Source organism: Aspergillus wentii (genome assembly GCF_001890725.1).
Source record: "Aspergillus wentii DTO 134E9 unplaced genomic scaffold ASPWEscaffold_9, whole genome shotgun sequence".
Taxonomy (NCBI): Eukaryota; Fungi; Ascomycota; class Eurotiomycetes; order Eurotiales; family Aspergillaceae; genus Aspergillus; species Aspergillus wentii.
Window position 1 is genome coordinate 1253586 of NW_024467840.1, and position 13662 is coordinate 1267247.

The 13662-nt window shown below is 49.0% G+C and overlaps 3 protein-coding genes across 3 annotated transcripts; 1 reads left to right on the top strand and 2 right to left on the bottom strand.

Moving 5' to 3' along the window:
• Window positions 1-3715: 3715 nt before the first annotated feature.
• ASPWEDRAFT_143114 (putative nucleoside transporter) lies at window positions 3716-5651 on the bottom strand. The gene is made up of 3 exons (XM_040829440.1): window positions 5168-5651; window positions 4416-5097; window positions 3716-4361 (listed from the first exon to the last, which is right to left on the bottom strand). Exons 1-3 carry the CDS (start codon window positions 5510-5512, stop codon window positions 3868-3870), a joined length of 1521 nt encoding a protein of 506 aa, XP_040684243.1. The 5' UTR covers window positions 5513-5651; the 3' UTR covers window positions 3716-3867.
• Window positions 5652-7073: 1422 nt separating this feature from the next.
• Window positions 7074-11442, top strand: ASPWEDRAFT_718130 (putative RNA binding effector protein Scp160). Its single transcript, XM_040839201.1, has 5 exons — window positions 7074-7099; window positions 7162-7618; window positions 7678-7934; window positions 7999-10285; window positions 10344-11442. The coding sequence occupies exons 2-5, from the start codon at window positions 7243-7245 to the stop codon at window positions 11321-11323; spliced, it is 3900 nt and encodes a 1299-aa protein (XP_040684244.1). The 5' UTR covers window positions 7074-7099; window positions 7162-7242; the 3' UTR covers window positions 11324-11442.
• Window positions 11443-11973: 531 nt separating this feature from the next.
• On the bottom strand, window positions 11974-12562 carry ASPWEDRAFT_177220 (cytochrome b5-like heme/steroid binding domain-containing protein; the record flags this gene model as incomplete). Its single annotated transcript, XM_040831628.1, has 3 exons — window positions 11974-12150; window positions 12208-12334; window positions 12444-12562. The coding sequence occupies 3 exons, from the start codon at window positions 12560-12562 to the stop codon at window positions 11974-11976; spliced, it is 423 nt and encodes a 140-aa protein (XP_040684245.1).
• Window positions 12563-13662: the final 1100 nt, after the last annotated feature.

Below are 13662 nucleotides of genomic sequence, written 5' to 3' on the forward strand. Positions count from 1 at the left end.
GACAACGAGATTCAATGGCTGGGGGGGGTGTGGTGGGAAAGCCACCGGGTGAGGCGGTGCTTTGAGTGTCCCTTCCGTCCCTTTGAGCAATCGTTGTGGAACCAAAACCAAATAGTTGTAAGAATACTTGTAACTAGTAGTACTGTATGTAAGATGAATGGGCCTTGCGACAGGTCACTTTGAGGGATGAAAGGGTGGAGGAAACGTCAAAGCCGAACAACAACAACGACGCAGGGGAAGTTGCGAAGAAAGCAGTCGCTAGCACTGCTGTACAAAGGACGAGGAGTCAGCACGTGGAGAGCCAGTAGAATGGATGGATTGATTTTGACTGGGGGGGGGGGGTTGGTGTGGGAGAGATCAAGGTATCGGAGGAAGAATCCAAGATAAAGCGGTGACGGGGCAGACTGACGAGGGAGAGTGGACGAGAAGAAAGAAAGTACGGAGTCAGACGCAAGACACTGCAGGGAACCGACAGTCCAGCACACCGATCGGCGACAAAGAGCAGGAAGCGATAATATGATGGATGAATGGATGGAAGAAAGGAAGAAGGAGAGGATAATAATTATTCGAGGAAGAAAGAGAAAGGCCAGTCGAGGAGAAAGACAAGCGAGTGTCAGAAACAATCAATCAGTCCCAACGGCGAGTGGCCAGAAGGAGCTGCAATAATCAAGGAATAATAAGGGAGAAACGCAATTAATTTCTCGGGTGCCAGCCACTTTGGATGGTGATTCAGGAGCAAAGAAAACTGGAACACGGTTGCTTTGTCTGAAAATGAAAGAAAATAAAAAATAAAAATTGGGTGGCTATCCCTTGGCAGTATTATGTACGCTTTTCATTATTTCTATTATTTTTTTTTGGCCCTTTTGTTCGCTACATTGCCAATCAAGCCAGGAGGACGAGATGGTGGTTGTTCTCTGACTGACAGACAGTCTGTCTCAGTCGCGGATGCCAGTCAGTGTTAGTGTTCAACGCGGGAAAAATCTAGACACATGGATGGAGCCGGACGGGACAGAGTGTGATGGAATGAGCAACGGCCAGGGATTGGCGAGGTTTGTGGCAGCTCTTTTTTCTTACTGGCCGGATTGAGAATATCTCGACAGAAATGCTGCTGGATCAGAACAATTATTTCCCAATAATATAACATCACCAGCAGCAACTGACATACAGCAAGCTGGACTGGAGCTCAGAAAGCGGGGTAGTGCTGGCTCCAACCCAACATTTGAGGCTTTTGCTAAACTTTCTTGCCCACACTCGGAGCATAAACCAAGTTATCTACGGAGCATCCTCAGCTTCAGCCAGAATAAACTACAAAACTAGTGAATCCCACCGTGCTCAGACCTGTTCTTTGTAACTCATACCCTCAAATCTGTCGCACTGTTCCTTGGTCCAGCTTGCAATCGTTCTGCAGGTACGCTATTCCAATCATCGGGTTGGATTCTTCTTTTTCCCTTTCCCCTGCACCCTGCACGCCACGAATTTGATGCCGCTGGCCCAGTCACACCTGTGTTCTCTCGCTGCTGTGCTCTCTGACCGAACCATTCGGATGCCTCCCACGCGTCTTATCTGCTGGGCTTATATCATATGTGACTGATGGACTACGCACTTCGGATTTGAATCCCTAGTCCCTAGTCCCTAGTTCCTAGTGTCCGCGGAAGAGCGCGGACAATGAAGCCCGTTCAATAATAATTATTATCCTTGATATTAATATGGTCGTAGTCCGTAGTCTTGTCTAGATTTCACTTGCGTTGCAGGGTGGTGGTGATATGATTGTTAGCAGCATTCTCTCCGTGAAGTCAAAGATATTTCTCATTTGGGAAATTTCCAATGATCCCAGCTCAATACGAGCGAGCAGAAAGCTGTCGATAATTCTGGATACATGCTGAGTCAGCACACAACCAAAATCACGTGATTAGAAAACATACACAATCATTCCAGGGCCTCTGGAATTCTGGAGGGAAAGTTATTGGCCTGGTCAAGTGGTTTTATCACCATTGGAACTGAAACTGCGACGGCCTGTCCTGAAGCTGGTGATGCATCCCAAAAGGGTAATATCATGGAAATCCGACCTCTACACTCGATCACTTCCCTCTGCTGGGTTCTGTAAATCAGGCCATCAGGCATAGGACTGCACCACTGCACAGGGCACCACCTCAGGATTCATTCTCCTCCAGCAAATTGAATATTCAGATGAAGCTATACACACTCCCCAAAATGGTAACATCTTGAAAAATTCAGTCCATACACTCGATCATGTTCACCTCCTGGATTGTGTGTAGGTTTCCGCCAATCTAGAAATCAGGCATCATCTATCAGCATTCCCTATGTCTGGTATCTTTGGTGATCCTACTGTACACTCCATGACCTGAAGTTGTATCCATGTCCAAAATAGGAAATATCGCAAGATTTCCCTCTATACACTCGATCAAAAGGCCCTCCTGGGTTGTGGATGTGTAATTTCTGCCGCAACTGTTCTGGATGTATATCGTCAAATCCCTGGATGATTCCGTGAAGCTGTATTCACTTCCTAAACAGGTAATATCTCTAAAATTCCATCCCATACACTCGATCTTGGTCTCCTGGATTGTGTATTGTTCCTCTGGCCGTGCGGTCACACCTGCTGCCCTTTTTTAGGCCTCGGCGTTGGTCAGTCCATGAAGCTATATCCACTTCGAGAAAATGGTGGTATCTCAGAGAAGTCCTCCTCTACACTCGATCAGGCACCCCCTCTGAAGTGTGTACTGTTCCCTGGTGGCCACACGCACACAACCGAAAAGACCTATCTTGAAAAATAATCCAGACCCATTCACCCTAAGTACGTGAATCTATATTTCTTTCCAAAAGGGGAAATATCTCGAGATTTCCGCACCATACACTCGATCAAGGCCTCACCTGGAATTGTGTATCGTTCATCTGGTCTGTGCAGTCGTCCCCAAAACCAATACTCCTCATCCCTGGGGCTGTTTAGAGCGCCATGAAGCTGTATGCGTTTCCCAAAATGGAAATATATTCAAAAATTCCACCCATACACTCGATCAAGCTCTCTTCGAGGAATGTGTACTGTTCGCAGGTGGTCTTATCTTAGAGGTCAAGGGCTTGGATATTTACTGTGTGGCTGATGAGATTGTGAAGTCGAGCTCATTTCCAAAAAGAGAAATATCTTGATATATTCACTGCGTACACTGCATCACGACCTCCCTCCTGGAAGTGTACTCTTTGTTCATATTACCTGATTGTAGCTACGGTGTTCTCTTGCTGACTACCCAAAATCGCAGCCATGATCCTATAAAGCTATGAGTACTTTCCAAAATAGTAATATCCCAATATATCCACTTCGTACACTCGATCAGCCTATCCCCTCCTGGATGTGTACGCCTTGTTCATATCACACGCGGACAGCGCATTTGTACTGCGATACTCTCTAGTATCAACAGCTGTGAAACTCATAAATTGAAGCTCTAGATACTTCCCAAAACGGAAATATCCTAAAAGATCCAACACATACATTCGATCAGCCCACCCCTGCTGGATGTGTACTTTGGTGGACATCACGTGATACAGGCTTGGGGTGAGCAGGTAGGTTGCTTTGATATCGATCTTGTGCACTTTAGGGCTATGGTTCTGCTTTCAAATGCTTTTTGTATTAGGTTTTATTTTTCTTTGATTTTCTTGGGGGTATTGGGGATTGTATAATTTGTTCAATATAGATTTCGATATTCCGTCCAGTCGGAAGTATATTTTGGAATGTTGCAATAATGAATGAGAAGCAGGACTACTTACTTTCGTGGCTGATTGAACATTCTTACGGATCCAGACATAAACAAAGCTGGTTGAAAGCATAAAGGTGTCATCAATGACTACACAACTCGTCTAACGTCCAACATATTTCAGTTCCAACTTCCTCAGCGGAATAAACGAACCACTGGTAAAAACAAAAGCCAACTGATTGGCAACATCTCCTCCATCAGCGCCAATCATAGCAGCAACAGCACCGATGTAGTATGTTTCGACCATTCCAACGATCCATCCCGCAGCGCCACACAGGAAAGCAGTTAATCCCGCGTACCCAACCGGCATCTTGGATGGGGTGTTCCAGGCGTCGAGGTCGTAGTTTGCTAGATTGCCTCCGCGGAAGAGGTAGTGCTCTGTGAATACGATGACGAAGAATGAGGTGTTCCAGTAGCCGAGTAGTGATAGGAAGTTCTCTAGGACGTCGAGGAGGTAGTCTCGGCCGGCGATGCCTATGAGGAGAATACAGATGAAGACGAGGGTAGACCAGATTACTCGGGGGACTTTGGCGAATGGTTTGGCGAAGAGTTGGGCGGAGAGAGCACCGGAGTAGATGGCGATGCAGTTGACGCCAACTGAGATATTGTTAGTCAATGGTGTGTCTATGTGTGAGTAAGAGTGGTGCTTACTGCCAGACAATACCAAGAGAACCAAGAGGAATTTGGAGAATCCCCTTGGATAGATGATGATTTTCAGAATCTCACCAATCCCATCATCGTAGGCGGCTGCCCATTCAGGGTTGGTATCCAAAGCAGAGCTGATACAAGCACCGAGCAGCATTCCAATACAAGTCGGGATTGTGATACCAAGTGTTGTGTAGAGGTAGATTTTGATCTTGGGGGTGTTTACGGGGTAGTGCACGTAAAAGTCGGAAACAATCGAGCTCCACGACGCACTAGAGCCGTAGACAACGCTGATCAGATTCAGGACATTTCCTGACTTTGTCAGTCCTGACACTGTAGCAGGAGCTGCAAGGTTGGCGCGGTGTGCTGATTCGCCGTATATGATCACAAAGATGACGAAGAAAAGCATCCAGGCATACTGCTCGTACATCATGACTCCTTTCAGTCCAATGAAGCTAAAGACAAAACTGACGCAAGCAACAATGACCACTCCCACTGCGATAGATAGACGACCATCCGAGACTGCGCTGAGGGCAAGACCGCCAGTGATGCAGCTGACTGAAGCCCATCCCAACTGTTCGACCACGTTCAATGCGGCGATGATAGACGAAGGGTAGAAGCCTAGCGAATATCGAGAGATGGCGACCTGACGGAGACCGGTACCTGGGCCCATTGTAGCACACCAACCCTAGAGACAAGTAAGTCTTCATTCAATTGAATGGCTCGTCTGAAACAAATAAATAGAAAAGAATGCGAACCGTCACAGAGGCACCCAGCAGGGTTGCACAGATGGTGATGGCAATGGTCTGCCCCAGCGACAGCCCAAACTCCTTTCCCAAAAAGCCCGTACTGAAACAACTGATGTTCATCGTGGCCGAAGCCCACATAAAGGCCATGGCGAGTGAATTGGGCGGATGACGGCCTTCAGGATGCACTCTGTCGAGACTGTTGGATTCGATCCCCAACTTGCGGTCCAGCAGTTTTTCATAATAGCGAACTCGAGCGAAGAAACCGTGTGGTTTGGTGGGCTCTTCCTCTTCGACAGGAGCGGTGGTTGACTCGGCTTGAGGTTTCTTCTCAGCATCGTACTCGTGAGCGTCCATGGCGTCGAGAGTCTCGGAATTACAGAGAACAAAGAATGCAGAGGGGAATACTGCATCTAAGTAGACGATGCAAGATAAAACCCCTTCGGGGCACGAGCCCCAAACAGGGAATCATGGCCCTAGGGCGGGGGCATCCGAACATCTCTATCTCTCTATCGCGACTTATCTCGGCGATTGCCACTCGATAAATTGTGGACAAGGGTTCTTATCGAGATAGACTGTGTTAAGTGCTTCAAATCATCTGAATGGAACGTTCTGATAATGGACAGCAGTGGCATGGTCGAATCAATAATATTTGGATGGAAAGACAAAGTGGGAGATTCCTGGGTTAAGCTTTTGTCGCATCGGCCCTTGTTAGCGTCGCCCACTGTCTATCAACCGGAAGATGACCGAGAAGTGGTGGTTTGATGTTTGATGCTATGCTGTATTTGTTGGATTGACGATATGACCTGGAGATATTAATGGTGGAATGGGATTTTCCAGCCAATTGGCGATGAAGCTCAACCTGGTCGATGAGATATCTTGCAGTCTCCATTCTTCCACCATGAATTTGATATGAATAAAAACCTGTCTATTATGTCTTCTATTATGCCTGAATTTGATATCTGCTATCAAGATGAATTGTTCAATAGTACCCCAGAGGATCTACACAATATAAATAAACTGTGGAGATACAACGGCCGTCAAGAATGACACCTGGTCAGCGATGCATCAACTAGTTGTCAAGGAAAACAATGTTCTAGAAATTCTAGAAAGAAAAAAAAAAAAAAAAAATCAAATCTGTATTAAGGGGCAGGAAAGTGGAAGATCACTGATGATGTGTTGTTGACAACTCTATCTCACCGGTTGGATCGACACCTGGCGTCAAGCTCTATCCAGCTTGCGATGTGGTGGTTATTATTTCGTCACTCAACATTCTTGAATCTGGATACTAAAATACCCTATCGGTATAATTGAATGCATTGACTGTTAGATATTCTGCAATAATTAAATTCCCGTTTATGGATTGTGATGTTGATTACTGCTTGGCGACGACCCTTGTAGACTACTCTATACATACAAATGCTGTATAAACAATTACAATTCAATCAATCCATCAAATAATGCGTGTTCTACAACTATACTATTTATTTTTATTCTATATTATATCACATCGTCGGCGAAAAAGCCAAGTCGGCTGTTTTGCGACACCCGAAAAGGGAATGAATCCTCCGGCCGCCGACTTAGTCTCGAGCTGGCCTCATCTTCTTCCTCATCGTCCATCGCCATTGATTGTTATTCTCGACCTCACCTCCTCTCTTCTTGTCAGGTCGCTCCCATCTCTTACCTCCCTCTCCCTCTCTCTCCCTCCTTTCTCCTCTTCTTCATTGCTCTTACGCTTCTTTTTAATTGTCATTATCCTTTTTCCCGTTCTTGTCATACGGCGGCCTTTTTGCTCCTCACTCAGCAGATAGCCAATTGTCTCTTTCCCACTCCCCTTCTCCCAGAATTGTCCTCGCAAGACAATTCGATTTTGTAGCGATATTTTTATCGTCTCAATTCAGATCTAGCGATCTCTTTGTGTTTCTTGCACACGGCAGCTTATTGGTATGTTTTTGCAATTCAATCGCTCCCCGACTATTCTTATGCTAATGTACAACGCCAAACAGTCTGTTTAGCTGTCCTGTTCAACAATTTTAGACATAGGTCTACATCTCAAAAATCGCCAGCCCTGACCTTTTCCGCTCATAATGGCTGCCGAATCGAACGTCAACGGCGGATCCAAGTCCCTCGCAGCCATGCTGGAGGAGCAGCACGCACGCGACGAGGAACACAAGGCAACAGTGGAGGATGTTCCGGATGAGGATGATATCCAGCACCCACCTCCCTCTTTGGCGAAGGAGCAGCCAGCACCAGCAGCTCCTACACCCGCTGAAACTCCCGCCCCCGCTCCTACACCAAAGGCGGCTCCCAAAAAGGCTCCCGCTTTTGATGTGCGGTCCGAGGAATTGTTCCCTGCTCTAGGCAGTGGTCCTAAGCCTATGGCTCCTGCTGCTGCTACCTGGGGTGCCAGGCCTTCGGCTGCCGCCGCTGTTGCTAACGGTGCTCCCAGTGCCGCTCAAGCTGGTACGTCTGCCTGCCACCAAACTTCCGCTTTTTTGTTATTGGACTGACCAAATGTACAGCCTCTGCTGATGTCCCTCGAATCATGAGTCTCCCCGGAAAGCACTTGGAGCAATTGCGACTCGCGCCATCGCAAATGCTTCCGCGGGGTCAGTTGAAGAAGCCGCTCAGAGATATCTTGCGGGATATCTCTCGGCGGTCAAAGGCCAATGTCGATATGCGGGGTGGCCCTGGAGGTTCTATCATCTTTGAGGGCAAGGGTTCGGCGGATGCCGTCAGACAAGCCCTCAAGGAAGTTGCGCAACAGGTTGGCTCCAAGGTATGTTCTTCCTCGTTTGAGCCCCGTCAGTTGAGTTGCCACTGACTTATTTTTCAATCTGTAGCAATCCGTTCGCGTTCCCATCCCCACCTCAGCTCGAGCTCACATCATCGGTCGTCAAGGAACAGTGGTCCAGGACATCCAGCAGCGCACAGGTGCACGAGTTCAGGTTCCCCGTGCTGATGACTCGGCTGCCGGAGAGGACGAGGATGACAGTGATACCATTGATGTGTTGATTGAGGGTGATGCAGTTGCTGCTGAGATGGCCCGTCGGGAAATAGAAGCCATCGTCAAGGAACGTTCTGCCAACATGAGCTTCCGTCTCAAGACCATCCCCCCTGAGTTCTTCCCATTCATTGCTGGAGCCCATGACGCAAACCTGAGGGAAATTGAAGAGCGCACCAAGGCCCAGATCCACGTGCCTCGCTATGATACTTGGCTGAGCCAGCCGCCCCCTCAGGAGGCTCTTCCTGGCCAAGTTCAATTTGTTCCTGTGCCAGAGAAGAACATTCACATCTCCGGAGAGCGAATTGCGGCACAGGAAGCCCGTGCAGAGATTGAGAATCTTGCAAGGGACCTCCAGCGTCAACTGACTCTTCGTCAATTGGCAATCAACCGCGGCCAACATCAGTTCATCCTTGGGGATGAGGCTGATGCCCTGCACCAATTCCTTGCTGACACCGGTTGCTCAATTGTGCTCCCCCCTCAGTCCGACGAGAGTGAGTTCCTCACCATAACTGGACCTCTGGACTCCATTGAAGCCGGTATCAACCGTGCAATGGATCTTGCCACCAGCATGCAGATGGCAAGCATTGATCTCTCCCGTCAACACCCCAGTGCTCCTGCTGGGCCCCATGCACATGCTCGCGCTCTTACCCGGTACTTGAGACAGCGACAGATCATTAAGGAGCTGGAGTCTATGTACGACGCTCGTATCGCTCTCCCACCGACTGTTGATGGTCCAGTGACCTGGGAAGTCTACTCCAGAGACGGAAAGAACACGATTCGCGCAAGGTCCGACATCATGAACCTTGTCCAGGCTCACCCCCCTGCAAGAATTCGCTACGTCTCTATCGATCCCTACTTCCACCCCTACCTCCGATCCCGAAGCATTTCCAAGTTGCAAAGTGACTATGGCGTCCATCTTCTCATCCCCGAAGAAATTGACAGCGCGGATGTCGCTCTTGTCTACGAGGGCCCATCGGCTAGCGCCGCCCAATTTGAAGTCCCCCGCCAGCGACCCTCTGCGGCTGAGCTTGCTGCATTCGAGAAGGCCCTTCAAGAGGCACAGGACTACTTGATGAACACACTGGGAGACCAGAACGATGTTGTCGCACAGACTGTCAACGTCCCCGGAAAGTACCAGGACAAGGCACGCAAGTTCATCGCTCGTGAACAGCAGGCAAAGGGTGAAGACGCCATCCCCGTTCGCGCCATTGTTGGTGATGCTCGTGGCCGCACTGGAAGCGCTGTATGCGAAGTGGCGTTGCGTGGCCCCTCTGGCCTTGTTGGCGAGCTTGCCTCGAAATTGCAGGCTTTCGTTGTGGAGCAGGAGAAGGATGACCTTGAAAGAGGTTACACAATCTCTTTTGATTTCCCCCAAAAGTATGCCAACTTCCTCATCGGCAAGCGAGGTGAGAATATCAACAAGCTCCGGGATGAATTTGATGTCGACATCAAGGTCGAAAATGGCAAGGTCGAAGTCAAGGGACCCAAGGCCAAGGCCGATGCTGCGAAGACCAGAATTATCAGCATGGGCAAGAAGTTCGAAGATGAAACCACTCACGTTCTGAAGATTCCCGCGCAATACCACCGTGAATTGATCGGCCAGAAGGGCTCTCAGGTCAACAGACTGCAGGACCGCTATGCTGTCCGCGTTCAATTCCCCAGGGCTGCAGTTTCGACATCTGACGACCTCGAAGCTTCCAGTGACGCTGGTAGCTCCCGGCCTCAGCGGGCTCAGCAGGCCTCCGACGAGGTAGTCGTTAAGGGTCCTAGCAAGGGTGCTGATGCGACAAGAGATGAACTCCTTAGCTTGCTGCAGTGGGTCGTCGAGCACTCGAACTCGGCTTCAGTGTCTGTCGCCCAGAGCCAGATCCCATCCTTGATTGGCCAGCGCGGCCGTGAGATGGATAAGCTCCGAGCAGACACTGGTGCCCAGATTGATGTTCCAGGCGTGAACGATGCGCCGGATGCTTCGGGCCGCGTGGAGATCAAGATCAAGGGTACCAAGCAACAGGTCCAAGAAGCCAAGAAGATCTTGCAGGAGCGCTCTACCGAGTTTGATGCCACTGTCACTAAGGAAATTGACGTCGAGAAGAAGTACCACAAGGCTTTGATCGGCGGTGGCGGTAAGTTTGCGTTCCCATTTTCATGTGTACGGATCATACTAATAATGTGTGTGTGTAGGTGCCAACATCCGTAAGCTCGTTGCTGAGGCTGGCGGTCCTTCCGACGGCAGCGCCGCCCGGATGGTCAAGTTCCCGCGCCCCGAGAGCAGCGAGTCGACCATCAAGCTCGAAGGAAACGGCAAGGTCGTCGAGAACATCATCGCAGCCATTCAGGAGTTTGTCAAGGAGCGAGAGGACCAGGTCACAGTCAGCGTGGATGTTCCCACTGTGCAACATCGACTGCTGATCGGGCGTGGCGGTGAGACCAGACGCGGCATTGAGTCGCAGTTCAACATCACTTTGGATATCCCCAAGCAAGGCTCCGGTCGCTCTGATATCAAGCTCAAGGGACCCAGCAATGCTGTGGAAGGGGCCAAGGAACACATTCTCTCCATGTTGAAGGACCAGCAGGGCGAGACAGTGCAAGTTCCTCGGAACCTGCACCATGCCGTTTCGGAGAACGGATCTTTCTTCCGTCGTCTCCGCAATGACTACCAGGTGACTGTTGACCACGCTGGCCAACAGGTGCCTTCCAAGCCTGCCTTGGAGGATGCCCGAGGAGCAGCTGATGGGGCCATGCCCCTCATCACTGACGAGCCCAGCGACGCCGTTGAGGCTCACACATGGAAGGTTATCGACAACAGCCCCGAGGCTGCTGACCCATCGCAGCCTGCTACCATCCCCTGGGTTCTGTCGGGAACCACTGAGAATGTGAGCAAGGCCAAGGCTGCCCTGGAGAAGGCCCTGGCGACAGCATCGCAGCAAACCGCCACTGGGTATCTGATCCTGCCCGACCCCAAGACGTACCGCTTCGTTGTCGGACAGGGTGGTAGCCAGATTAACACCATCCGCAAGAAGACCGGCTGCCGAATCAACGTGCCCAAGGACCAAGCTAGGGGCGAAGCCATTGAGGTAAAGGGAAGCAAGGAGAGTCTGGAAGAAGCCAAGGACATGATCCTGGAAGCCGTCCGTGCTGGATTGAACGGTGGCTCAAGGTAAAGACTTTGATATCGCATGATTTCTTTTTTTGGTGCATTTGGAATTGGAAGCCAGCGCCATTTCTCATCTCATCTCAAAAAAAAAAATTGGTTCTTGTACCCTTCGTGGACTGTCTTATTCTTTGGATTTAATTTTTTCTTCTTATTATTTATATTCCCTTGTATACACTTTGGCAGATTGCTTGATGCTTATACAGAGTATAAGAATTTATTTTTTGAGGATCTTTGATAATATTTGATTATTCTTTGCTAGTATTCAACTGTCGGTGTCTTCTGCTGTAGCGCGACATTTTTCTAATGCGACATCTACAGGTACCAAGTCCCGACAAGCCAAAAGAAAACTCGCAGTCTATCTGACAAAGATTGAAGCCAGTTTGGCTTCCTCTACTAATATCCCATAGACACAAGAAGATCATGGACCACATCAACAACAGCGCACAAGTTTTTAGTCTCTTCTCTCAGATCACCCTCGGCCCAAAGAGGGGGAGCAGGAAATAAGAAGCGATATATGAAAGAACCACAAGAAAAAAAAAAGAAGAAGAAAAGGAATATCTGCATTGGATATCATCCGACAACCCCGTAAGAAAAAGGATACCAATCATTATAAATAAGGGAACAAGATAACGCAAAATAGCTGGGTAAACAAATATTCTACTGCGTGTTCTCCGCAGCGTTGGCGGCCTGGAGGTACTGGTAGGCACCGTAGGCGGCAGCACCACCGATGAGGAGGATGGCGTAGAGAGCGACGCTGCTGAAGCCCGAGTCGGAGGAGGAAGAGGAGGAACCGGCGGCAGGCTGGGCGTGGGCTTTGGGTTCTGGGTCACCGGGCTTGAAGTTGTCAGTAACCTGCCATTGGAAACTAAATGGATTGAAGAAAGAACATACCATGCGCTTCACGTTGCCGACGAACAAACCGTCGAGGATCTCGCGCGCCTCATCACTGTGACCGACATCCTCGAAGGCCTCTGTGGCGTCCTGGCCGCCAACATCGAGAAGGACTTCCTCACCACCACTGCAATTTCATCAGTCCAGTTCCAATTATTCTCGAAGAGTATAGAGTGTAGGTGTAGTTGTGGTGTTGTGTCCATTAGGAGGTGGAGGTTCAGGGGGTATAGACGTACGGGTGCTCATCGACGAAAGAACCACAGTCGTAGACCTTGTCATGGACGATCATGAACAGGTCCTTCTTGGTGTTGTGAGTTTCGATCTCCTTGAGAGTGAATTCCTTGGCCTCAGACATGGTGAAGGTTGTGTTTGTGGTGACTGATAAGGAGATTGAATGGTTAGTTCTATAGGAGTCGTTGAAAAGAAGAACAGAACAGACGGCCGAAGCAAGAGAGAAACAGAAGAAGACAGAAACAATAATGATCTGCAGGATTGTAGGATCCGACACAGGCAACGGTCGACTCAACAAGAGCTGAATAATAAGCTGACGCTGACGCCGGCTGACACCAATGACGGGGATTGTTTTTCGGGGTGTTTTGTTGGGGGAGCCGGTGAGATAAACGGAATGAACAGAGGAGCACTTACGAGGAGAAACAGATAGAAAGGCAATGAAGATGCAGGACTAGAGCGGAAGTAGAGAAGAAAGACAGTGAGGAGAAAGAAAAAAAGAAGAGAAAGAGGAGCAGAAGAAGAAGAGAAGAAGAAAAGGTCTCGCCCAGGGACGGATCAGAAAAAGAAGTGGAGGGTCTTTTTCCTTTTTCCTTTTTTTTTTTTTCTTTTTTGGCTTGCTGGTCAAAAACTACTGGTGCCGTGAATCCCAACCGGGCTGGGTTTATTTAACCTCTGGGTTACCAGATATGGATTCTGATTCTGGCTACGAGAATGAGTTTGCAATACTGTTTCTTCGTTGATCTCCTGGAATCTCCCGAATGTCTTCGTTGATCACAGGTGGCCTGATATGGAATGCTGGCCTTCCCGCGAATGAGAGGCCGCTTATTTCGCTGCTTTCCCCAGCCGATCCTCGGTGCATATGATCGATCACGATGGTGAAGCTGTTGAAGATATTATAATGATTATAATAGTTATCATACTCAGTAAAGATAATAGTATCAATTAAATGTATTCAATAGAAACAGCGGATCTTTTTTCCTATTCAGGCGGTCCATCTGGCCTGTTGAGCTGCTCTTCTCCAACAGCTGCATCTCTCATCCTGGTAATTCCATCCGGTCGTCTTTTCTCCTCATTTCCCATCTCTCCTCACTTTCTCTCTATCTCCTCATCTCAGATGGAGGCATGGAATGCCATCATCGTCCCATTCCGCCATCCAACTGCCTTGGACTTGCCGTCCTGCTGGATTAACCGAAACCTCGGGGGGAGAAAAGTGGCCATGTCGGT

Excerpts from the sequence above, each read along its gene's own strand:
- ASPWEDRAFT_143114 (XM_040829440.1), bottom strand. The coding sequence starts at position 5,512 with ATGGACGCTCACGAGTACGATGCTGAGAAGAAACCTCAAGCCGAGTCA. Across the intron at positions 5,098-5,167 it reads TGCTGGGTGCCTCTGTGACG|GGTTGGTGTGCTACAATGGG; the intron begins GTTCGCATTCTT and ends ACTTGTCTCTAG. Across the intron at positions 4,362-4,415 it reads TCTCTTGGTATTGTCTGGCA|TTGGCGTCAACTGCATCGCC; the intron begins GTAAGCACCACT and ends ACAATATCTCAG.
- ASPWEDRAFT_718130 (XM_040839201.1), top strand. The coding sequence starts at position 7,243 with ATGGCTGCCGAATCGAACGTCAACGGCGGATCCAAGTCCCTCGCAGCC. Across the intron at positions 7,935-7,998 it reads CGCAACAGGTTGGCTCCAAG|CAATCCGTTCGCGTTCCCAT; the intron begins GTATGTTCTTCC and ends TTCAATCTGTAG. Across the intron at positions 10,286-10,343 it reads GGCTTTGATCGGCGGTGGCG|GTGCCAACATCCGTAAGCTC; the intron begins GTAAGTTTGCGT and ends GTGTGTGTGTAG.